General features: G+C 37.0%; 1 protein-coding gene across 1 annotated transcript; it reads left to right on the top strand.

Annotated features, from left to right (window-relative positions):
- On the top strand, positions 1-26,967 carry LOC134815938 (E3 ubiquitin-protein ligase rnf213-alpha-like). Its single transcript, XM_063824551.1, is given in 49 exon segments — positions 1-343; positions 555-606; positions 738-893; positions 1,156-1,338; positions 1,489-1,640; positions 1,838-2,654; positions 2,847-2,936; positions 5,219-5,395; positions 5,595-5,714; positions 6,005-6,225; positions 10,185-10,375; positions 10,570-10,766; positions 10,942-11,124; positions 11,296-11,494; positions 11,693-11,748; positions 11,889-12,162; positions 12,330-12,476; positions 12,886-13,350; positions 13,647-13,740; positions 14,405-14,673; positions 14,853-15,164; positions 15,263-15,413; positions 15,554-15,765; positions 15,914-16,075; positions 16,200-16,352; positions 16,946-17,101; positions 17,401-17,574; positions 17,784-17,857; positions 18,137-18,923; positions 19,076-19,300; positions 19,428-19,532; positions 19,786-20,805; positions 20,991-21,162; positions 21,362-21,432; positions 21,434-21,532; positions 21,804-22,006; positions 22,202-22,355; positions 22,454-22,612; positions 23,193-23,284; positions 23,601-23,728; positions 24,199-24,326; positions 24,529-24,636; positions 24,805-25,019; positions 25,204-25,305; positions 25,473-25,530; positions 25,910-26,043; positions 26,334-26,421; positions 26,601-26,743; positions 26,880-26,967. Coding segments are annotated over 48 exon segments (9,894 nt in total). The 5' UTR covers positions 1-33; the 3' UTR covers positions 26,700-26,743; positions 26,880-26,967.
- Positions 26,968-27,335: the final 368 nt, after the last annotated feature.

The following is a 27,335-nucleotide window of genomic DNA, read 5'->3' as shown; positions in this document are numbered from 1 at the left end:
TAAATAATAATATCTAGGTACCATGTAGTTTGAATGGCTGCCAAAAAGACACTATGGCTACAAGTTAGTCTTTCAAGTAACTTGGCCAAAAAGAAAAAGGTAAAAATCCCATTTGATGATGGTGATTATGAAAAAGCTTTTGAGGTTCTTACAGATACATGTAGAAATCTTTTAAATCAACATCTCAAATCACCTGATGAAGCTCCTGAACTTGTAATGGTGTACAAACCGGAAGATGAGTTAGAAGGAGATGATACAGAATTAGGAGAATGTGATGATTTGGAGGGAATGCTGGATGAATATCCATCCGGAAAAGGAGTACGTGTTATCATAAACACAGATGGTAAGCAGAAAATATGATTATAAAACCAGGAATATTTTACGAAATATGATTCATTATTCCTAATTTGGATTTCTTGATTTTTTGTGTGCAGTCGAATCTTATTGATACACATGATGTCTTTTTCTGATTTTTTGCTTCTTTGTAGTTATTATTCAAAGATAGCAGCACCTTTAAACAAGACAGGTTTTAGTTAAGCAAATGATTTTTTCAGAGTTTGAAGATAGGTCATTCTTTGTTGGTACTACTCTACAACAAAGTAACAGGTTTGAAAATTTGCATTGAATTTGTAAAAACCTGGGATTATCATGAATTAATCTTGTATTTTGAAAGGTTTGGTTTACTGTAGAATGAACTTTTGACTTTGATGACCACTTATGAAGCTTAATATTTGCAGTAAGGTGTCCTCGTGGTTAGCTCATGGTGCTACAGCTACTGATTCTGATACAGATGAGAAATTGAACAGGAGTTCCCGTACTTCAAGCCCTGGCACCAGCCAACCACGGAAGCGACAGAAATCCTATCCTGGACAAAGCACACAAAAGCAACCTAAGTTTGTGATTTGAATATCTAAACTTAGTTGGACACAATCTATAATAAATTAAAATCTGTCTAATTGAATTCAAAAAATTGTGGGTTATTTGTGTGGTTATATTATAACAGTTTAGGTCAGGTCTTGGATCTAATTATGATAAACATTGTAAACATTTCCATTGACCAGTGTTCTCGAACTAGTGATGCAATGTTTGTTAATATTTTGTAACTTTAGATATTATTCTCCTCCTTTTAAACCTATCATAATTCATAATCCTTAGGACAGAAACAGTTCAGAAGCCAAATTCGTCCCAAGAAACCAGCCCAGAAGTTTCTGCAAATGACTTTCTACGGGACTTGGATGGGAAAGATGGAGGATCGAGTGCCATCCCACAATCTGACATAGACCGAACACTAGATTCAAGTGGCAGCGATGTTTTTGTTGTTATTGATCGACCTCATGAGTGAGTTTTTTAGCACTAGCCAGGTCTGGTTCGTCCAACGTGGTCATCTTGAATTCTTAGGTCATGTATTGCACTTTATTTTAACTTATTGTTTCGGCAAAAGAAACTTTTAAAAATTATAAAACAATTAATATTATAGATGTCTTTCAGTGTACAATTGATGGAAGTGGATGAGAGTGTACAAATGGTGGATGAGAGGGATACAAAATCAGGAGAAGTTGATGAGAGTATCGTTATACTAGAAGCCCCATCTAGTCAATTCAACAGAGATGGTGGAGAATGTTTACAATCTGAAACAACTGGTAAGTGTTATGATGCTTCGGCAAAACTCTGTTATCTTTAAATATTTATCAATCGTTTTTTGCTGCAGATGCTGGTTCGTTTCATTGTTTCCCCCATTTCATCGACATTAGTTAAATCAATTACGAATGAACCTACGGATCATGCAACAGCACCGTCCTTGTTAAATGTTATGGTATTTTCAAATAATTAATTTCAGATATTGTTTCAACCGAGCCCCATCAAGTTCAACCCTATAGTCCCGATAAGACTGTGACTTTGACAAGCGACGATACTATTAGTGATATCAACAGCGTCCCTTACCTTTCAACTGAGGAAGTGAAAGTGACTTTGAAGGACTCTGACCTTGACACTTTAAAAGAGGAGTTAATTTATGAAGAAATCCCGGGAAGTGACGCGGGCGAGGATCAATTGAACAAAGGAGAAAGTGAAGAAGTAGTGCCTCCTAAAGATAACAGTGTGCCGAAAGACACAGATATCGTACATGTCCGGGATAGAGAGAGCTCTGAAGAAGTCGATGGACCTGCAGTACCAGAGCCCAATGTAAATAATTCCAAGACAATTGAGGAGAATGATAAGGATGAAAATGCCAGCAAACGACAGAAAGTTGCTGATGCTCCTCCAGAGGGCGTTGAAACAGATGGACCAAAATCAGAGACAACTCCTAACACAGCTACTCCTAACACAGCTACTCCTGGCGATACAGCAGATTCTATGTCAGATATTGAAACAAAGAAGAATCCTCCTTCTGAAATCCCAAGTGTTACACAGTCCGGTCAGTTATTTTCTAAAGAAGAGGTTTCAAAAGTTGTAACTGAAGAAGTTGTAAGACCTTCACCTAATGCTGATTCAACCCCTTCAACTGAAGATGTTTCAAAACCTACTAATGATGCTGTTTCAAAACCTTCAACTGAAGAGGTCTCGAAAGCTGCAACTGATAAGTTTCCTGCCGATGACAACAAGCCTTCTCCGCCTGTTGTAGAAAGAGAAATAAGTACAGAAGAAAGACAGCAAATGTGAGTTTTAATTGCGGTTGGGGAGGGGGTGAGCCCTACATTCCAATTTACGTGACAATTCATTGTTTTTTAGGAATAATAATAATATAATTAATAATGAAGTGATTATTACGAGATTTGAAATAGCGTTTATTCAGGTCAGCCAATTTAACTATTTAAGTGGCTGAATCAATGACGAATGTCACGTTTCAGGTTGAGTATGTATATTACGCAGAGCTTGAACCTATCATCCCCACAAGAAAGTTCGGAAACCGACGATCCAAACCTGAGCAATAATATCACGTAAGTTGCTCATCTTAAATTTTCCACGAGCCATTAGCCAAGCCATAAATACTGTATGTAGGGGGCAGTTAAAGGACCAGTTAACTGAAAAAAAAGTTATCCTCATATTTTGACAGATTGTGACAAATAGCAAACTAAGCAACGAGTCGAAATTCCTAAATCTCTAACTGCTCTCTAACGCGTGTAAATAGCGTTTGTATTATTTTGGCGATGACGTCACGAAGTCCCTTGCGCGCGCAGAAGAGCTCGTGAGACTGTATTTTACAGGTAGAAAATGGACATAATACAATGTTTTTCCCCGAATAACTCGAAAAGTAAGTAATTTAGGGTACATGTTGCTTCATATAAGTTGTATATAAACATGGCTATTCTGCACAATTTGCACACATTCAAAAACCTTTAGGGCCTTCATAGCCCAATTTACCAGATACCCATAATTTTGCATGATTTCTGGAACCGAAAATCAATTTTTCGCCAATAACTGAAAAAGTAAGCACTTTAAGGCATATGTTTGTTCGTAAGTCATATATTAATATGCTAATTCCGGTTCTTTTGCACCCTGTCTAAAGACTCTATCACGATCCTATCGAAAATGGGCTCAGCACCACGCCCACAATGGTTTTTGGCGAATTTCTCGAAAAGTAAGGATTTTAGGCCATGTGTTGCTCGATAACTCCTATATAAACATGCATATGCGGCTTCGTTTAAGCCTATTTTGAAGTCTCTACGACCTTCAGAAACAAGGGGTCGATTACGTTATTGGGTCAATATGGGCGTGGCCCTCCTGGGTTTTCTCCACTGTCAAAAAAATGTCTCCAAACGAAAATCGTTTATTCATACCTTCGGGAAGGTCTGTGCAAAGTTTCGTGAGTATCTGAACATTTGCAGGTTCATTTCCATAAATGTCCATAAATGACTGGACTACACAACTTTAGAGTTAACTTTAGAGAAACTCATAAGTCATTTATCTCAAATTAAGCTGTTAGTGTCCATGATAAACCTGTGGCGACAATGTTTTACGTGAAATGTAAAAATCAGGAGTAATATAAAAAGTGTATTTTTAGATTAAAGTGCTAGCTCATAGTTTTAGAATTGTATAGATTAACGTTGGTCGTTTAACCATCTAACAATCGATCGTGCCGTAATATGTGGCCAAAGAATAATAGGGTCTTGGAAATTCTATAGTTGTTCAGTAGGTCGATTGACTGAACACGTTTGCACTTGGTATTTAAACTAACCAGTAGTTTATTTATGTTATGTACCGATGATAATGCAATTAGGATAACAACTAGGTAAGCCGTAAGTCTAATTCAAAACACATCGCACACCGTACACTCCCATCACTATTACTATTTGGTAGACCGGATATTTTGGCGGGAATTCTGTTCCCACGGCACTGTTCTGATAGAAGCTACTTCTACTAATGGTCCCAGAGGAACGGCCGTAAAGTAGCCAGACTTCTTGTCTCCTGTACTGGCTGACACATACGATTTAAAGTTAGAAATTTCGCTATGCTATAAATATAATTGCTCTCGGAATTGAACAAACTCCTACTTATCTAGATCCTTTCTAAATTCGTTAGAGTTTCATGGACTGGGGAAAAATAATCGGTACAGTCTCCCTGCTTGTGTAATTAAGCAATGAAAACAATCCAAAATTATCACATATGACATAAGAACTGTAATATCAGAAACTTTCTAACCGTACATTCACCCGCCACTGTTCAAGAACCTATATCACTGTTTAAAATCATGACGTGAGCACTGTACATCTAATCAGCTATTCCTTTAGTTAGGATGATAGCCAAAACTATAAGGATTTTGGAGAACTAGGGTAATAGTCATAATTCTAAAATTTGAGTGAGTTACACGTGTTTTAATGACAACGATAAACATTTGCAACGTATTACGCTGTGCCAGCGCGCACTGAGGGACTTCGTGACGTCACGAGGCCACAGCTTATTATTGCAATAACACGCGTTACACGTACGCTAGAGAGTTGGTTCTTTCGGCGATACGATTCTTTACCAGTTTGTCACAGCTGATTTAAATCTTAGCCAAATTGGAGACTACAAATTTTTCAGTTAACTGGTCCTTTAATATCTTTTTCGCCAGAAATATTTCCTGCTACCCGTCGCCTTGTCTATGCTTATTAGGTTGATGATACCGTGTGCGTTTACATTCTTAACTTCACAACCATGACCGCTTATCAATACTGGTAGGCAGTGCAGCCTTTAATTAAGGCAAATAATTATTAACTAATTCAACTGTTTTTAATTTCAGGTACAGTACCAAAAAGTCTACTGGAGGCTCCAGTACTGAAATCATAACTTACAGACGTACACCAGCTCCTGGAATGATAAGCTATCGTGATGCTCTGAGTGGACAACCTAAGCCAAAACGAAAAGGATTAACTGGGACTATTGTAGACACATTCAAACAAGGATATCAAGCCATAACGTAAATGTTTATTTTTAATTTTTATCGAGAAATTACTTGCACAAATCCTTATTTTACTCTTTGAGAATTGGGTTTGATCTTTTAAATGTTGTCAGTTAGGCTGGTATAAAAATCGTGAGTTTAACAAATTATTAGCAGAAAGTTTATTAAAAAGAGTAGAATTAGTAGAATTATTCTTGTAACCTTAACCAAAATTCAGGGACAAAATAACAAGCAAAAAGATCAACGTTAATTTCATCGTCCATGCTAAAGTTGCACAAAAATACTTAGCTCTAGCTTATGCTATTGGCAGTGTAAGCGCAAGTTGGAAGCAAGTGGAGTAAGTATAATATAATCCATATTTCGCTCTGTTTTGGGCATGATGCAACATGATATTGATTTTCTCCTTAACGTTGAGAATGCTTAATTACTCAGAAACCTTGTTCTTCAATCCTTCATTCTCACCATATCCCAATTCCCAAACTCATGCCATAACCCTTTGGCTCTTTACACCGGAAATTTGTATTTTCCCAAAATGGTAGACAATAATTAAATAATTCATGAAAGTGTTCTTTATATAGTTGTATACTATTAGTGTAGATTATATGAATCAAGAAATCATATTATCAGGTGCAAAGAATTTCTCGGAAAACCAGGAAGTGACGCTAAGGTCTTTAAAGCCATCATCGAAGACGTTCCTGAGGATTCTCGAATATTGTACAAGTTCCTCAAATACTCAGTCTCATATTTATACGCTAATAATGTGCAAAACGAGTGGGAGTATCTAGATCGCAATCAATTCCATACGGATGCTCACCAGCATGCAAATAGACTTGTTGTTATCGAAAACGGTAAGCGTTTATATTGAGAAGAGGTTTTGAATTGTTATTAATATTATCATATTATATATATATAATATGTAATTTTAGATCAACAATATTTATATTGGTTAGTCAGTATTCCAAAAACGCCCCTAATAACTCTGTTAAGTTAAGTGGGGTCTTCATCAAAATTCTCTCGAAATTGACTTCTCTTGAAATAGGTGTTATCTATCAACTGCTTTTGGTCCCATGGAAAAAACATACCTATCTCAAAATTCTGGCTATATAGTTCTCTTTTAACTGATCCTAAGAACATATCCTGAAAGTTTGAGGGCGATTGCTCAAAAAATGTAGGAGAAGGTAGATTTTTAGACTCGATTTGAAAATCGCTCACACAATACAATTACACATAAGCGCTGACCTTTGACCGGCGATAATTTCGGCTAGGAACAATATCTTCCATGGGACTAAAAGCAGCTGATAGATATCACTCCCCTCTACCCGAAACACTTATTAAGTCAATTTCGAGATAATTTTGATGGAGACCCGGCCCCTAAGTCGGATTAGCATTGAGACGGCGGAATGAGGGGGGTCACTGAATATTGATTATTCAAATTAGAAAGCTGTGTTTGAAATAGAACACAGATTTTGAGGAATAACCTAGCAATTTTACTTAGGAGTCCCTAATCGATTTCCCTAGTATCGATTTTCCGAATCGATTTGTAAAATTTAACGCTCATATTATATCATTATGTTGACCAACTTAAGATTCCAGACCAAAACTTGAACGAAACTATTCCATCTCCTTTTCGTTCTCAAGAGCAGCACCCATTTTAATCCCTTCATTGGCTCAAGGTGAAGGAGAGGATTGAGTTTAAGTTATGTTTACTGATTTTCAAAGCAGTCAATGGTGTTGCTCCTGCATATCTGTGTGATCTAGTAACATTTGTTAGTTCGAGTAGCAGAAGAACTTCCTCCTTACACCTACCTGTTGGGTCTACAAGATCGCACCCAAGAGCGTTTCAGACTGTTGCTCCGAAAATCTGGAACCAACTACCAATTGAAATTAAGACTTGTTCTGATGTTGATCTGTTCAAAACATTATTAAAAACTCACCTGTTTACCCAAATCCAGAAAGTTTTATATTTCCTCCCAGATGCGTTTTTTTCTAAATTCTGTGGCCCACTCGCTTTGCTCGCAAGTTTGCCTTTTTTCTGTGGCCCGCTCGTTTCGCTCGCAAATTTTGAACACTGGAGCAAGGCGAAAAATTTTGAATTTTGTAAAGGCATAAAAGCCATGGAAGCAATTTGGTTATAGAGGTCTATTTGAAACGCTATTTCCTATGATTTTGATTTTGAACGAACAATTTTGTATCGAATGTAATATATAATCGTTACAGTGATCACACAAATATCATGTATGTAATGAAATGGCCTTCAAGTCGGGGAAGGCCAGCCCCAATGTTGATATTGAGCACAAGGCAGAAACCAAGTCTTGTAAATGGATAAATTTCAAAATGTTTCACTGTGTTCCAAAACTGACAGGATGTTCCTCTTTGATTTTTATACAATCGAAAAATTTCTTCAAAAATTTCCTCTTTTTCCTCCCGTTTTTTCCTCCCAAAAAAAATGTCCTCCCAGAATGTCTGGCAAAATGGCGTGTTTCTGGATGTGGGCTTGTTTAAGAAAAGTTATGGCATGAGCGATTAATTGACAGTATAACTTTATGTTATTTGCTTAAACTGTTTTATTTAGGATGCAACCTAATGTCATGATCTTTTTGAACTTATTAGCAATTAGACTGATAGCTCGCTTCATAAGCATGTCATCTTCGTTCCAAAACTTTTTATGTCCTATGCATACACTCCTTGATAGTTATCTTGATCTAGTATCTTTGTTTCACACAATAGAGCATAAGTTTTGTGGTTTATCCACTGGGCTTAGAGTTTGTGTTTAAGCTACCAAATTTTTTTTTTTTTTTTTAAACCTCAAATTCTCATTTTGGAGTTAATAATAATAAATTGAAATTTAATAACACCGCTTTTAAGATAAAAGTTATACTCAGCAGTGTTTGAACTAGTCATCCCAGAAAAATCCCGGTCGACCCCTGGAAACACATTTAAATAATTGATAATGAGGATGATATGATGGAGGATAACATATAATTCAGGGTGGCCCAAAAGTGACTTCCCACACGCAACCTTTTAATAACTCACGTAATTCGTCTTCAAATTGCACCAAAATTTCAGAGATTATAGATATGGGTCAAACTTAGATTTCCTGAAAGTTTTGTAAGCCACGCCCAATTACAGTGGGCGTGGCGTGACACTGCCTCTTTTTCACTATTGCCTTCATAAAATGAGAACGCTTTAAGCTAAGAACTCCACATTTTTTGCACACATTTGGCTTGATAATTTAAAACCTTTCCCAAAGTTTCAAGTTCATTGTTTGAAATTTGGCTGAGTTATGACCATCTCAAAATTCATCGGATACGAGATCCGAGCACTCAGTCAGTGATCTCTGCACTTGGTTAATGGCCTGTTTGGCTCACATGCACCGCTTGATTGGTTGCAGGGCTTGTTAGCCCTGCTAGTCACAGGTTCGTTCCTTACAATCGATAAAAAGGAATGAACTATCCATTGAATCATCGAAAATGGTTCACTATCCTCCCTATACTGCGGAACAACGATTGTTTGTCTACCTGAACAAAGAGAATGGGGAGTTCTGCCCTCAGCTTAAACGACAATTTCAAATGAAATTCAACCGACCATCCCCTTGCCGGAAAAGCTGCTTTGATATGCATCACAAGATCAAGTTCACTTTTTCTGCAAAAGACGAACTGCGAGGACTGAAGAAAACATCACCATGGTTGTTTGTGACGTGATGGATACCTAAAATTGGCACCCGAAAACGAGCTCCTACCTTAGACCTCAGCAGAACATCCCTTCAACGAATCCTAAAGCGAGATCTTTCTAACCAGGGCCTATCGGATCACAAAGAAACACCAACTTTTAGACCGTGATTCCTGATTTTCCTGAAAAGGTCACGATCTGGTGCGCCATCAGTTCTCGTGGAATCCTAGGACCTTACTTTTACGAAGAATTTGGTGTTTTCCTGTCTAGCAAAGTCATTATCGGTATCCAATCAATCATGATCAGGTCGTCATCTCCTCAGTATGTTTGGTAAAGTCTAATGAACCTCATTAATACACGCTAACGCCTTACTCTTGATCAGATTGGGTGACGAGATCACTGATTGAGTGCAGAGATCACTGACTGAGTGCCCGGATCACGTATCCGATGAATTTTTAAATGGTCATAACTCAGCCAAATTTTGAACAATGAACTTGAAACTTTGGGAAAGGTTTTAAATTATCAAGCCAAATGTGTGCAAAAAATTTAGAGTTCTTAGCTCAAAGCGTTCCCATTTTATGAAGACAATAGTGAAAAAGAAGGAGTGTCACGCCACGCCCACTGTAATTGAGCGTGGCTTACGAAACTTTCAGGAAATCTAAGTTTGACCCATATCTATAATCTCTGAAATTTTGGTGCAATTTGGAGACGAATTACGTTAGTTATTAAGAGGTTGCGTGTGGGTAGTCACTTTTGGGCCACCCTGTATAACTTGGTCTCAAATGAATGTAGGTGTAAATAATATCAATTCTAACATTTTTTCTAATAAAAATCCAAAAATAACAAAAAAAACAATTTTCATTTTGGGGTTGGGTTTTTTGGGGTTGGACACCCCCCAGGTAGTAAAAAGGCTGCCAACCAAAACATCTCCTATCAAATAAGCCGAAGTGTATATGTCCGTCTTCTCTCGGGTTAGTAGTTGCTACTGCCTTGTTACTTTGTAAGAGATATATATTATATATATTATATATATATATATATATATATATATATATATATATGTTTACCGATTAATATACGATTACCGCTATTCTTAAACTCAGACACAACTCTTATTAGCAGCAATTTATTTTGTCAGAAAGCAAGACAGTGTACGTGGCTGTGAGATTCTCTTATGTTAGCGAATCGCAGCTTTTTCATCAGTATCTAGCTCTCCTTCAAGTTATTCAAAGTCAGAACCACTCCAATTTGGACATATGTATCCAGTTGGACTCCTTTGTATATGAAACACTTGTAGTCATTCCTGAAGTCAAACATCTGTTCAAAGAAGTAAGATTGACCTAGACTAATAATGCTCATTGTTAATTTTGGTTAAAATTGCTCATTTCAGGTCATATTGCATAAACTGACAATGCTTCAAGTAATAGATTATATTTTATTGTTAAAAATAGATCAATTATGTGGAAAAAAGTTGATGCCGACTTAAGATAAAAAGAGGAAATTAGCTAGTTTCATCGTTTCAGAACTTCCAAGGGCTCACGAGAACCATATTTAAACATAGCAACGTGAAATCTCGTCTAATGTTACTTTGGCTCCTACCTAATTTCTCAAGAAGAGTTAAAGGACAACATAGGAAAGACACTTTGGATGTGTCAACTGTTAAGGAATGCACTAAAATGCTCATTCCCCTGGTAGAAGATGGTTTAGAACCTCCAATATGGTAATTTTGTTTTCATTGTGCTTCTCTACGGTACTGTGAACTATTTTATAGTTCTATAGAGTTCTTAGAACATCATATAATTTAAAGAAAGTTGTGTTATAACTTTTTAGATAGCATGTTTCAATCGTCTTGGAAAATTCTTCTAAGAATAGATAAATATGACTTTTTTTCTCAGCGCGGCTGCTTTAAAGAAGCTGGAAAGGTTATTAACTATTCATCAAGAAGACTGCCCACAGCTTGTGATACCGCTGTATGTGATGAGGAACAAAGTAAAAGAATCCGGAATCATGGAGGATGAAGATGACTATATGATGGGACATCGCTTTAACGATCACTTTGATGATGCCAGATTCCCACTGTTAGTTTTGTATCAAATTATAAGTTGTTTAAGAATCATATTTCAGCAGCACCTTGTAACTTTATATATTACATGACGTATCGATATCGTCATACTGAATCTGTCTGTATGACCTATGGATTACATATCAAATTGATCAACTTTTCTGTATTTTATCCAATCACTCTTCAGTGACAGAGATTTCTTTGTTGAAAGCAAAGAGTATTTGAAAAAGGTGTCTGGTCTGCTGAAGTTCTGTGCTAGGTCGGCAGATCTTAGCGGGCTAACATATCTTGTGCAAACCTATCCAAAAGATGTTTCTGTGGACCTGATCGTCAGTTGCGTCAGAAACTGGGACATAGAATCATTTGTGAGCTCATCCATGATGACGGTAAATAAGTAAATTACATCTTCAGGAAATTATTATTATGGAAGTAGGAGATTTGATGAAAAATGAGTTAAAATGCTATAAAACGAGCTTATTTGTAAGGCGATGGACGATTATCGTCATTAACTAAAAGGTTGATGGCGATGATCCCAACTTGTATGGGAAGTCCTTCGTTGTTCGTTGTAATTATGTTATTCGCAGGAAAAGAGCATTAAAGCTGCTGCAAAGCTGATATCTAAACATGTTCTTTATAACCTGTAAGTTAAAAACACTTAGGTGCCATATTCGATTTTTCTCTGTATATTTGTAGAGACCACACAAATACATATAATAGAAGGTTCCGATTATACAAACTGAACAGTAAATTCTCAATTTTCTTATTGATATCACATTCCAGAGACAGTATAAATGTGACAGAAAATCTAGAGCAGATTCTTGACCGATGGGGTAGAAGGCTTCATGAGTATACAATGAGAAGAAACGTTAGTAAAAGAGAAACTAGGAGCTCAATTGCATACAGTGCGATTTTTGGAGGGACTGCTAAAGATGAGAGCTGGTTTAGAATTGCAGCAAGCATTTTCTCGGGTTTCTGGCAATGTTACATCATCTCTACAATCAAGTGGAAGAGCCCCATCAAAGACGTTCATTCTGCGCTCTTAAACTCCCTGCCAGTTAGTCTTATCCTAACTTTATTAACGTCTCTATCATTTCCTTTTCTCTATCATTTCCTTTTATGATCACAAATATCTGCAAACTCGTTTTAATGATCGAGGGAAATTATAATTTATATTATGTTAATGTTTTTTAGTTTTTAGAATTTTACAATCACATTCTACAGCTCACTTGGTGGACGACTCTATTCGAGGGAGTCCTCAAAACTACGCCTTTATCGGAAAATAAAGATGAGCTCTATGACGATAATTATCAAGCTGAAGCTGAGAAATTCATTCTGGAAAGATTCAGAATTTTCATGAACAACAAAGATGTGAGCAATACCAAATAAATAATATCTTCTCATTTTCTGTGAATTTTCCAATCCTATTCTGGTGGGGAGGTGAGGCATACTTTATAATGTGACAGTGTCCAGTGATTCTTGGTTTTGATTGGTCAATAATGGAAACTGATTGGTTAATTGCTCTCACGTGTCAACGAATATGCCTCACCTCCCACCAGAATCCACATCGATAATATTCATGTCGCGGATGTCTTGCTAAGTTTTGTTTTGCTTTAGAACTAAATGTAGATTTTCGTGGCCAGACCTCATTAAAAAGTTAAAACTTGAAGAGTAGACTTACTTCTTACTTTATAGGTTAAATGACAAGTGATAAGTGTTCTTAAGACTTAACCTAAGGTAATCCATTATTTACGGTAATCTTAAACTATTTCTCACACAGGACGAAGATAAAAAGAAGCTAATCGAAGATGATTCATTCCTAGACGAAGTGAAAGTTCCTCAAAAAATGATCAATGTGATGATAGACACCTTACAATCCTTCATCATAATATATTTGAAAGATAACCAAAGGTTCTATAACTCATCAAAGGGTTTTATTAAGGCGTTGAGAGAAATCCTCTTGCGAAAGTTTCCTACTGGGGTGAATTACAGCCACCTTTTAGTATCTGATACTAACTCAACTAACTACTTTCCATGGGAGATGATTTTTGAGCTGTCAGAGTTCAAAAATAACGATGTCGTTAAAGACGCTAAAGAGACACTTAAAGATAGTTACGAAGATATCCGTTCCAGAGATATGACTTTACAGATTCTAGAAAAGTTGATTGACGAGAATAGCCAAATTAACAATCGATTTCAATTCTTGGTTACGAAAGTTGTTAAAGTTCCTGCGACTGATATCAAGGTTTTTCTCTAATTAAGTAGTCTCTGGGAATTCGGGTTATTCCTATTTTTACTCTGATAGACTTAGAAATCATAAGTCGTATTTGAAGAATTTATCAATATTATTTTATATTTGGTAAACATGCAACTTAGCGTTATATCTAGCTAATGGTACTCATGAAAGTTAAAACAAGATAACATTGGATTTTATGCACACTTTTTGAAGTCCCACTTCAAACGAACAATAAGTTGTTTGCCGAGTTATGTCCATTTTCCATCACAACGTAAACATCATTCGATATCTATAAAATGTTTCAGGCGGTGTTTACTGAGGTGGCAACAGAATTTGGGGAATTTCAGATGATTCTTCGCAATTGTCATTTACTGATTGAATCCTTCGGGAAGAACAAAAGTAAGGTTCCGTTCTTTTTTGCAATTGAAACATTCACGTTATGAAGTGATTAAAGCTGAATTTCCTAAATGAAATGACTTTAGGCCTGTTGAATAGTCGAAGCACACGACGACGGAGGGATGTGTCGTGTAATGGATATGAATGAAAACAAGAGTTAACATACATTATCATCATCCTTTTCTGCTTATGCGGGTCAAACATTTCTTGAGTCATAGAACTGAGACGTTACACCCGAATAAAATCTAAAATTGAATACATTGATTGCCTGATTGTCCTCCCTTAATTCAGAAATGGCCATCCGTAGCCAAGTTAATAGGACGATATGCCCAGGCTTACGTTTTTAGCAGTTTGATGAATTTTTGCAGAACTCTTAGTACTGTTCCCTTATAGTATAGAGGTATAGTATATATTAGGGTCATAGCTCAGACAAGGCTGGTCGGTCGGAGGTCGGTCGGGCGCCGGTCGGCGGTAGGTGAACGCCGGTCCAACCTCCGACCGACCTCCGACCGGCGTTCACCTACCGCCGACCGGCGCCCGACCGACCTCCGACCGACCAGCCTTGTCTGAGCTATGACCGTAGTTAGTACTAACTACTAACTAGCAGTGAATTTCTCTCTAGGAAATAGGGATACGCCGTACGTTTCACCCTCTAATCCACTTCCAGGCATTGACGTGAGAAATACAATTCCTGCGCTCGAGCATTTCTCTAAAATGAAGATCAAAGACCTCTGGACCCGAACAGACAGTAGGAGATTTAAAGTACTGAGGCGAGGATGTTTTAGCAATTTATCGGACGCTCAAATTTTAACTTTACGGTATGTGAAGATGGTTGCGGATTGCAGGCTTTATGGGATATTGATAACAAGGCAATTCAATGAGACCGAACCTGAACAGTGTAATAGAGACGATCTTCTTACTGACCTCGTGATCAAGGTAAAGTTAATTGTTTATTTAATTCATGTTGTTTTTTAGTTTTGACGCGATAAACTACTAGCCATCATAGAATTGCCAGTGTCAATATAATACAGCAAAACGGAATTATTGAAATATTACATGCTTACTGAGTACTTAAACGTTCTGTACAAAGTTATCTATCGACTAACCATTTACAGGCTTATGAGCCAGCATTTTCTAAACTCCGCGGAATTATTGAGAATATCGGATCCGAACAAATCCTACAATCTGAGATCAAGAAGATCTTTAATCACACAGTGTATGGCACATATGGGGAAGTTAGGAAAGATTTGTTGCACATTTGCCACGCTGTCTCAGACTTGTACCCAGAGAGAATATCAGACAACACTTTTAAAAAGCTGGAGATTATTTTATCTGATCTGAAAAGTTCTTTTGAGAGTCTTGACTTGATCAAGAAGACGCTCAATATAACAACAGTCTGGAAGGATGTCGAAAAACTCCGCAAAACGGTAATATTAAACATTTCTTCATGATTAATTTCAAAATTTATGCAGCAATTTTTGTGAAAATAAGTAATTCCGCAAATCTTCACAACTAAAAACCTCAGGTTTGCAAAGAGCAGTTTGAGGAGGCACTCTCTGTTGTGGACGCGCATTTAGACCTGAGGTTCTTCTACAAGCTACGAGATACTCGGGAACTGGTGAACGGCTTTGCAAAGAGTCAGGAGCTTATTACTTGGATCAAGGAGATAGCTAAAGGTTTGATCAGGACTTATGATACTGTTAACACTTCTTAATGAAGATTTTTTCAATCTTCATTTGTGTTCCCCACATTGATTGTTACCTGGACAGTATCTGTAAGTGTAATATTACAATTGCAATCATGTCTACAATCCCAGATGAGAAGGACATCGGGACATTCATTGATCTGGCAAATACCCTGGAGGACGCTGCCACATCTGACAGACTGTCGGGTCTGCATCGTATCATACTCGCTATCCGTCCTCTGGTGTTTGATGTCAGATCTGACGGCCAGTTCTCCGACTTTCAGAGAGCGTTTGATAAGATGTACAAGTTTGTCGAGGGAGATACTCAGATCACAGATAGGCTGGTTCGTTTTTTCCTCGCCAAGATCAATGATTGATAAATATTATATTTGAACGCTTTTGATGATTATAAATCTATTTAGACATCATAATTTATGGGGCAACCTTTACGGCTCTCAAAATTGTTGTGTTTAACAATTATAACTTTTCCAGATTGATGTGACAGAAAATCTGAAGTGGTTTAAAGAAATGCAAGATTTACAGACTGACACGACTAAGAGTTCAATATCTCAAGTTGAAAACATGAAGGCATATGGACGCTTCATTGTTGGGTGCAATCAGAAACGAACAGGACTCTCTGACTTTTTTGAAGAGGTTACTTGAACTTATAGATTTTTGGACGATTTAAATCTCTGTTACAGCCAGTTAGCACACAACAAAAGTGTTAAATAAAGTCAATGTCATTCTGTATCCAACCCCTCACGTCTACAATTTACAGCGTAAGATCGACGACTTGATGAAAGCTGAGATAGTGTACGAAAGTGGGGATACAAAACACTTGAAGTACAAAGATCTGAAGGAACTAAACGATAAATTGGTGCTGATTAGCGGACAGCAGAATTATCACGAGAAAGTCCTCAGCTTCACCCAGGTATCTTGGCAGTTCCCCCATCATCCATTTCCCCCTTTGTCAGCTTAGTTATAGATGCACAGTTTAATCGTATGGCATGCCAGCCAAAATTCACTGATATTCTGAAGTTTTGTAGGCCACTTTGTATTATCTGCGGTAGCTAATGTGGCAAAGGCCTGTATAAAACTGAATATTAGTATACATACATATGGGCATCCATATATATAGATTAAAGTATACTGTACATGTATACTTAAATCTATATGATATATGGATTCCCATAGATTTTAAATTCAAGATGTCAAAAGATAATGTACAATTTATTCTATTATACTCAACATTAATGATTTAAGATAGTTAAATAGTAGCCTCCTTTTGTGGCCTTCTTTTTAACTATAATAGGGCTGTGAGCTTCACTCTAAAGCTCACTTCTTTATATTGTCCAATTATTGCACATAAATATTTGGCTCATAAGAATTGTCTTTTTCGGTGTCAAGTTTATAGAACACCCAAAACGGTAACTTTAAAGACTACGTAGCTAAAATGTCCCCGCTACCCGAGCCATCTTAGACACCCCTGATGGAACAAATAATTTACTTATTCACAATTGTCAGGTGTTTGGTAAGTTGACACAGATCTGTGATGTGTACAAGGAGCTTAATGAGTGTGGACATGCTAACTATCAGAAATGGGTGTACGAGCGAGATTTCAAGGAACCAGCCCAAGCTTGGGAAGATGTCAACAAACTGCACAAAGATATGCTTCATCAGGTGCTTACAATAACTTCTTTCGAACTTCGTTTTTAGACTGAACTGTAGTATAAAGGATTATCTCTCCAATGATCAAAACTGCATAGGAAACTGACCCTTAGAAGTCAAGTAATAATCGTTTCTAAAAGCTTGGGTAAGCTAAAATTTCACGCAAAATTGTCTACGCGCCAATAATTATGACACCCTGCTGTACATTAAATAGTTTATTTTGCTCTTTATAAACTACGTTTTTAGATTACAATTATGGATATCTTAACTCTGCCCCAATTAATTACCATTACCAACGTTTTATTGTTCAGTTGGAAGAAGAAAAGAACAAAATAGAGGATAAGATCCGAGAATATGCAGCTCTTACAAATTTTACTAGACTCCAGCTGCTGTATCTAAGAAACAAGCTCAGTGTGTTCAAGGAGGACGAGCCACCCTCTTATTACCATGAGACCCTGATCCTTCTACAGGCTATTAGCCCTCAGGTATATGTCCGAAAGAATAATGAGTATCATCTTTTATGGAATATGTACTTCACATTTTGTCAACTTTTTCGAATAATTCATTTTCTATTGATGATAATCTTAAAAATTCCACATTTTCAACAAAAAAATGTCATTCTAGATGTTAATTGAAATCTGGAAAAGTCTCATATCACCTCGATACAGTTGCAGTAACAATGTTATATCTGCAGGTCGTAATGGAAGATGTGAAGAGGCAGATATACATTATCCAAGAAGAATTTGAAAGCACTCACGAAAGAGATTTGTAAGTTTATAAGACTGACAGAGAGTGACGCAGATAATATGACTTCATTTTCTTAAGAAGCGCTTTTATTGACACAATATTATATTCAGAACCATGACATAATATCTAGAATTACTGCAATTTAAGGATAACATGATATATTTTAAAACATTTTTTTGACATAAAATCCAGGTTGTCAAGTTAGAGCCTAGAGGGACAATTTTCATTTCAACAAATTCAACGGTCAAAACAAAAACTATTTGTGTAAGAATTAAGAAACGTTAAACCCTAATTTTTCAGGCTGAGCATAGACCAACTGGGGAAAATACTGACAACACTAATGCAAAAAAGAAAAGAAGACAAGGGGGTTCTAAAAGATTACGATCTTGGACGTGGAATGATAACTCTGCTGAAAGTTCCTGCTCGAGACATGTTCAGATGTGTTCTGTCTCTGTTTATGCACGCTAACCGAGTACCCACTGCGGAGGAGGTCCTCTGTTGCACACAGGACACTACAGAAGAACAAATTAGCGTCTTCCTCCGACGAGCCATATTTTCAAACAACTTCAGACAAATAAACTGTCTAGTCAGCCCTGAGAAGCTGTCCTATCAGCTGAACAAACACTTTGTGGACGAGTACGAGAGGTTGTCTAAAAACAGCACATCAGCACGGCTCAACTACCTCTTACTGGTGATTACTGTGGAGAACGTTCCAAGTGAGATAGCGTCTTCTTACGTGTCCCGCCACAAACAGGTACCACTTGGAGACATCAGGAGAATAAAAGAGTTCACAGAAAAGACAATCCTACAGAATGATCAATGCAGATGCGATCCAAACAGACTGTCTGGAAGACTTATTCAGTCCGAAGGGTCCGGAAACGGAAAAACAAGAAAAGCAAACCTAATTCTGGACGAGTTTGCCAAGCAGTACACCTTATGCTGTGTTCCCATACACAAGCGGGATTGTGATCGGAATATCATCGTTAAAGAGTTTCTGAGCCACAAAAGAGATCCTGTCAGGAATACCATGTACTTGGTTGATGTATCACCTTCTGTTCGAGAGGGGGCTGACGTTTTTATTTTCGAGGTATTTATTTTTAACATATTATTTTCCCATGATTATTAGGATTTTGCTCTTGTCTTGAAACATTAAAATCAGTTTTGTAATAGGATTTGTAAGTTTTAAGCATGAAAACCACTTATCAAAACAATGTACAATATGTTGCAATATTTTTGCAGTTGCTGATTCTAAAGAAGATAACAGACAGTGCGGGCAGAGTTTTTAGACCATTCAATGGTGACTACGTCCTTATTGAGGGCCTCTTCTCCTCTGGACCCTTTATCCGCAACTTCCCCATAGACTTCACAAACTTCTTGCCTGTCTACGACTGTCTGAGTCCCCAACAATCGCTGGATATTTACAGAACTAAACAGACAACACAACATAATCAGACGCTTCTGGAGGTATGATTTAATACGAATTATTTATTTTTAAATCATGTTGATATATCTTGTAAATTTAGCACTTTTTATTTATTAAACCTTGAATAGTTGCATTACCCTATCTAAAATAATATTTAAAATTTGTCAGGCAAAACAGTTCAAATCAGAAAAGTGGCAAAGGGTCTATCAATACTTGCTGCAGTACCGCCTTACTGAAGGCACCATGGCTAACTTTACCTTCTCCTTTGCCAATGTTAGTTCAGTTTCGTGATTGATAAAGAAGTTGAATAAGAAATTGTTTATTGCATTTAATACTTTAAAATTACTTTTATTACATGATTACTATTTTACATTTTTGTTTGGGTGTTCCGTATTAAGATCTTCCATTTAATAGTTATTGTATTCTCTACGTCAGAACCTATCATAATCATTGAACGTTTTGTATAGCAATATACCCTTAGCTTACGTTAACCTTTTACTCTATTAAATATATAAAATCCCCACAGCCACTGATCGGAACTGAACACGAAGAAGGATGTGTTGATCTCTTCTTGAGATTTGTAAAGATAAAGGACCCATCATGGCGAGAACTTGATAACTTCGTCTGCTTCCTCAACACACAGCTGCTCTGCTACGAGAACTGCAGTTTTACTAACACAATCCTAGCTCCAGAGCTCGGGGCTCAGTTCAACGCTTTCGTAGTGAAGTTCATGATCACGATGAGCGAAGAGTTTGCAACAAGATCTCTTAATATCAGCGAAGGAGCTGACGTCCTGGAGGAACACGCTCTGGAGAAACTATGGGACAAAACATTCCATCCTTACCTCTTCTTTAACAACGACGGAATGAGTTTCACCTTCATCGGCTTCAAGATCCAAGCTCCTGGTGACCTTGTAGACGTGGTCACCGATGAGATCAGAGTTAAAGACTTTATGAACCAGGATTTGTTGGGTAGACTCCGAGGTCAGAGGGTAACATTTAAAGATGATTACAGCGCTTACACTCCAGAGTTGTTGATGAACAAACTGGAATCTGTCCTTGATCTGAGATATGGTAAAGTTAAAGCAGCTGTTGATTACCAACTAACATTGGATAACACGATCAAGATTCTAGCGATACATATGAGAATGAGATCAAACATTCCGGTGGTGATCATGGGGGAGACGGGATGTGGTAAAACCAGACTGATTGCCTTCATGTGCGACATCATTAAACAGAGTGTTTTGAGCAAGTATGAAGAGGAAAATGTTCCGGAGAATGTCAATAATCTTATAACATTGAGAGTGCACGGCGGCATAACATCAGCAATGATAAGTGCTAAAATAGCAGAGGCAGAGGAACAGGCTTTGTTCAACAAGGGTATTGATGAAAAGTTCGAAACCATTGTCTTCTTTGACGAAGCCAATGCTACATCAGAGATTGATCTGATCAGAGAGATCATGTGTAACCACACCATCAATGGCCGCAGAATCAACTCATCCATTCGATTCATCGCAGCTGTCAATCCATACAGAAAACACACACCGGTTAGTCCAGAATCTTTCTTATTATTATTTCATAAAGTTGGCCAGTCAACTACAATTTTAATGTTTGACCTTTCAAACTTGCGGTATATGGAAGAATGAAGAATCGTCAATTTCAATTTTTGCTTCTGGAATTTCCCTAAAATACCAGAAACATTCGGGTCAATTTCAATTGTTTTATTTACCAGGACATGATTGAGCTGCTGAAGAAAGCAGGGTTAGGTTATAGAACTGGAGAAGCAGATGTGGTAGATCGTATCGGAGACATCCCTCTCCGAGAACTTGTCTACAGAGTTCACCCTCTCCCTCCCTCCTTGAAACCCCTCATTTGGGACTTTGGTTCCATGGATAACACTACTGGTATTGCAACTGTTTTATTTGCCTATTTGGTCACTTGTGATTCAAAACTCCATAGTAATATAATTCCGCTATAATTACAACTTTACAATGAAGTTCGCTAATTGCGCTGCGCTTACCATCACCCCATAAAAACCTAAAAACGGTTAGAGTTTGTATTTCGGTACCCTCGTCTGTGGACTAAATACTCGTATTATTTCAGAAAAACAGTACATCACACTGATAATAAAGTCTAGTTTATCTGAGGAATCTATTAACGAGAGCTTCCTGCTGGGGACTGGTTGACATTATTTCCGGTTGTCAAGATGTTCTCAGAACTCGGACCGATCAGTGCAGCTTCGTGTCTCTCAGAGATGTCAACAGATTTATAGAGGTGCCTGATCTGAAATAACTGAATAGTACAGGGTGTTTCAAAAGTCTTGCAAGACATGTACTTTTTGGATACCTTTTAATCCATTTGTCTAAACTTCATTCTGTAAAAAGTTATTGGTAGTTCTAAGGTTTAATGATGACTTCTGAATGTTCTACGTTACCATTGTCACCATAGTTACTGAATTTGTTACTTCAGTTACAATTAAGAGTGTTACAGCGTTGCTTGAAGCTTTGAAGACATTCCAATTAATAATTATCCTTTATTTTCTCAGGTTTTCAAATGGTTCATGAAAATGACCCCCATATTTGCTGAGTTAGCTAAAGATCAAGCGGCCAAAGCTGGAACGGCTGATAACTATAACTTATCTGACTTCCCACTGGTAGTTATATCAGCTATCAATGCTATTGGAGTGTGCTACTATGTCAGAATAAGTGCGAGGGTGGAGTACCTTGATCTTGTTGCTCCGTACTTTAGGTTTGTCTCCTTTTTCAAAGTGAAATGAGCTGGAAGCTGTATCCTCGTTAGAACTTTAGAAATTTGATGTTCCGGTTCGAATTTTTTTCCTATCTACTCCAAACAGTGAATCTAGTAATACCATTACTTTTTGGATAGTCTATTTCATCCTTAAAATACCATACAAACACTTATTAAAACATCTGCTCGCCTCAGGAACCCGTTTCCTAACGTAAGAGGACACCAGTTACTAAATACCATCACCCGGACCCAGCGAGTCCTACTACACGAGATGCTCCACAACTCTGGTGTTGGGTTTCAGGAGGATGTTGCTGAGAATGAGGCTCTTAGAGAAAACATCTTTATGATGGTGAGCTTTAAGAGCATCTGATTTGCTATAATGATAGAAGTGACAATATCAAGATTACTTTATCAGTTTAATAGTCGCTAATACTCCAATCTCTACAGGTGGTGTGTATTGAGCTGAACATTCCTCTGTTTATAGTGGGACACCCAGGCAGCAGTAAGAGTCTTGCTAAACTTATCGTCAAGGGTTGTATGTCCGGACTGAGCTCTAACTCTCAACTTCTCGAACATCTCTGTCAGATTCACATGACCTCGTTCCAAGTAAGTTTTTTTGCTACGTTTTACTCTTCGTCACAAGCTCTCTTAGCGCCAGTCTAACTGAAGTCAGGCTATTTAAGAGCGTACTTTTTCTTGGATCGCTGATTTTTACTGTCAGTTTCTGACAGTGATACCGATTTTTACATGTAATATGAAACAGTGTCTAATGAAACAGTGTTTAATAAGATACCCAACATATTCCTAACGTTTTTGTAAAATGTTAGTAGAATACACTGTGTTCCTGCTCACGAGCATATTTGTACATTTATCACGCGTAAACACTGTCATTATTCTGAAGAACGGCTGTTATTTGTATTAAGTTACACATTTTATACACATTACACATCTAACCAGTGGTACTTACTATCACAAACTGACGGCTACATCACACATTACTAATGTTATTACATGTTTTACTCTACTTTCATTTCAATATTATGCTGATAACTTAGTCTTGTGATGTAATATTTTCTCAGCAATATTTTGTTAGATTACAATTAGAATGGATAATTCCACGTGGCGTCAGATAACAAGTTTGCTACAAAGTTTGGAATATTTGTGTAATACGATCTCCTATTTTCAGTGCTCGCCGCAATCAGAAGCTGAAGGTATCGAAAGGACGTTTGAGTCGGCGAAGAAGTTTATCTCAGATGAAAATAACACTCAGAACCGCAGGTAAAGTTGAAATACTGTACTCTACAGTACTGTACTGTACTCTACAGTACTGTACTGTACTGTACTGTACTGTACTGTACTGTACTGTACTGTACTGTACTCTACAGTGCTGTACTGTACTCTACAGTACTCTACTGTACTCTACTGTACTCTACTGTACTCTACTGTACTCTACTGTACAGTACTCTACTGTACTCTACAGTACTCTACTGTACTCTACTGTACTCTACTCTCTTCTTGCTTAAGTTTTGTTTTTTCATCAGAAATATTATTTATTTCTTACAAATTCAGTATATTAAGTATTCTATCTGGCCAGGTTAATGCCAGTTGTGGTGCTGGATGAGATAGGTCTTGCGGAGGATTCCAAGAAAATGCCTTTAAAAGCCTTACACTCCCTGCTAGAAAACAGTGGCTCCTCCGATCAGACCAAAATAGGATTCATTGGTAAGTTTCTTAATACATATTTGATACAAGAGAAAGGCCATTTTCGGACGTGAGGAGAGTTAGGACTCCTCCAACTACATTAAATCAATTCCTTTAATATTGTTAAAGTCTAGGTTAAAATACTCGTATGCTGCTGTGGGTGCAGCATAAGTTGCTTAATTAAGTATTCATAAACAATAATTATATTTATTAAGACATTGAGATATAATACATAGTTTAAAGTTTAAAGTATTTTCATAGAACTTTTATCTATGCTTGTTATAATAATTATGCCTATTTTACTTAGTTGGTTTATACATCGTATATAGGCCGACTGAGTAAAATATACAATACCAATGACAAGATAACAAATTACAGCTGTTAGTTTTAATATAGTGTAATATTATTATGTGTATATAAAGTATTTATAATTATGTATGATATGGATCATGAAATAAATATTGGTGTATTCTGGATAACACTTTCTGCAGGAATATCGAACTGGTCCCTAGACCCAGCTAAGATGAACAGAGGGCTCTACGTGACTAGACAATTACCCGATTTAGAAGAACTGAAGTCGACAGCTATAGAAATATGCAAAACATCCATGAGAGATAAGGTAATGTATATTTCAGAACTTTTAATTAGTTGATAAGATGTATCGTCCCTGAGACCAATCCTCTGTTATGATAATATTATATGGTCTTGCAATTTGCATTTATTGTTCGGACATTTTGCTACAGTTTTTGTTGACTTTATTATCTAACTAAATTTTAATCTATTTCTTAGTTCATGATTAACGTATGTTCATAATATTTTAGCTTAAGGACCAGTTGGGAAAAGTCGCCGAAGTCTACATGGAGATCTATGAAGACTTTAGTAAAAACGATACTAAGTCTTACATTGGTCTGCGGGACTTTTACTGCTTGGTTTGTGAAATTTGTTTTTTTTGTTTTTTAATTAAAAAATGATACTGCTGGTGAATAAATAAATGGTGTTATATATTTTAGTCCTACCACTGATTATAAAAGCTAGACACGGGATATTTTTCTAATGCTACTTTTAGTCTTCACCACAGTTAATCTTTAAAATTGCAGGTTAAACATCTGTGTAGGAAGGCCGAGGAGAAGGATAGTTTCTTAACTTCGGGAGACATCCTAAATGGAGTGTACAGAAACTTTGGAGGAATTTGTCGTGATGCCAACTCCAAGGTCATGAAGGCGTTTGAAAAACGATTTATTGTGCAGAACGAAATGAAGCCTAAGACTATTTCAATGATCAGAGAGAATCTACACTCTAAGAAACTGGAGAGGTTTATTTGTTCTTAATTTTAAGTCGGACTCTAATGCTGAAACACTTCAATTTTGAGATTTTAGTTTCAGTTGGCCCTGGCATGAATAAACATGTTGTTCCTTTACCTGAAGACTAAATTACAGTGTTTGTTTTTTTATTTTTTAGAGACAATAATTGACTTTTTAACATTGAGTTTACCTCAGTGGAAGCCGGTATCTTCTGATAGTAACCCCGAATCTGGAGACTACTATAGATACAGTTGATCAGGAGCTGAGAAACAGATACAAAAAAGATGACATCCATGGGTAAGCTTGTTGTCAACATAATATCATACCTGCTGAGTGCTGAATGCTTGAGATAACAATAGAAATGAATTAGAGTGAAAGTTGCTCGCCGAATACTGGAAAGTTCAAAGTGGTAACTCACTGAGCTGGGATTTTTCACCCATTTTTTATAGTTTAATTTGTTTCAGACGAACTCCACAAATCAAGTTCAACAGTGACTTTCCAGATGATGCCGACTACACTAAGGTTTGTTTGATCCCAAAGCAAAATTGTATATTTTATTTTACAACGGGAAAGCAGTGTATTGACCTCAAATCGTGCGCTGAATAATGAGTGGGGTGAAATATGATGTGAACTAGATTACAATCGTAAAGTGAACGACAATAACTTAACTATTTATTTACGTCTGTACAGTGTACACTATCGAGTAATATAAAGGACAATGATCTTAACATATTATTCATACTATCATATTATACTTACTACTCGTCGACTGTGTTTGAATGTGTTACATTCGAATGTAACTTGAATAAAGCTTAGGTAGGTATTGTGAACGCTGTCCTCATCATACATTACACACATTATGTTAGAATGTTGGTGCTATGATCCACGTGCCTCATTTCAGAGATGTAAGATAATAAACGACGTGAAGAACTCTATAGAACGTGGTGATGATATTATGCTTATTGACATGGAGATGATTTACGAGAGTTTGTACGACGTTCTTAATCAGTATTACAAGGAGTGGCAGGGGAACAAGTAATTTTAAAATAATTCTTTCAAAATATTCGCCTTGATTCTTACGTACTTTTACGTGGTATTAATTTCTATTTTTCCAGTTTTTCAACTGAATATGAAAATCATTATTAGTTGCAGCAACCAAATTTCTGGTTATGATTGGGAAATACATATCGAATTCACTTATATAATATCCTCCTTTAATATTTACGTAAGTGTGTAGTGTATACTCATTGTATACTCATTTACAGTGTACAGTATTAAATAGAGTTTAGAGGTTTTGACAGAAACATTACAAATTAAAACCCCAGGTATGTTGAGATCGCACTGGAGTCACACAGAGTCAACTGCAGGGTACATGACGAGACTAAGATCATCTTACTCGCTCGTCCTGACCAGGTGCGTGTCTCAGAGCCCTTCATTACACCTAATATAAAAATGGTCTGACTTTAGTATCAGTCTAACTCAGTAGTCAGTAACATGGTCAGTAGTCAGTAATATGGTCAGTAGTCAGTAATATGGTCTTACTTTAGTATGAATGTGGTCTAACTCAGTAGTCAGTAATACTTTCCGACCAGGCTGTCAAGTTTCCTATTCCTCTTCTCAACCGGATGGAGAAACACTACTTTACACTGAGGGATAGTATGACATTGACAGAAACTAGGTACCGTTGTTAGAAAACTTGAAAACTGGGTAGAGAGTCTTACCAAATCTAACTCAGGTGAATTTCTGTGAATTTCTGTGAATTTCTGTGATAAATATTCTTAAATTGGAGCCTCTCAATACCATTGCTAAAAATGAAATTATTTCTATATTGAATTGATTCTAGTTTATTCTAATTATTACCAATCCGGCAGGCATCCTGGATAACTTCCAGACAAACGAAACGTTTATCGGATACCATCAAGATACGACAGCATCATACGTCAAAACGGAGTGGAAGAGAATTCAGGACAAAAGAAATGAAACAAGGCCATTAGATCAAGTACCAGTGTACTTGGATCATCTGCTGAAGGAATGCAAAAATAGGCTACTGAGAACAGTTTCATACGATGGGCTCGTTCGATTCTCTTTGTCAGATGAGGAAAAAGTGGAGGTGAGTGAATCGAATGGTAAATGATATATCCTAGAAAAAGAGAAGACTAAGAATTAAGTTATACGTTGTTTTTCAAGTTACTAATCAATACACGCCCTCTCTGTTTAGGAAGTATGGGACGAGTACTACGACCGAGGGGGTAAAGTATTTCCAATTATCAAAGACTTGGCTTCATTCGTAAAATACCAGGGGAAGGAGACTAAACCATCCTTCTTTG

This window comes from Bolinopsis microptera, chromosome 5 (genome assembly GCF_026151205.1).
Source record: "Bolinopsis microptera isolate Bmic1 chromosome 5, MBARI_Bmic_1.0, whole genome shotgun sequence".
Lineage (NCBI taxonomy): Eukaryota > Metazoa > Ctenophora > Tentaculata > Lobata > Bolinopsidae > Bolinopsis > Bolinopsis microptera.
This window is presented reverse-complemented; position numbering and strand designations above follow the sequence as displayed.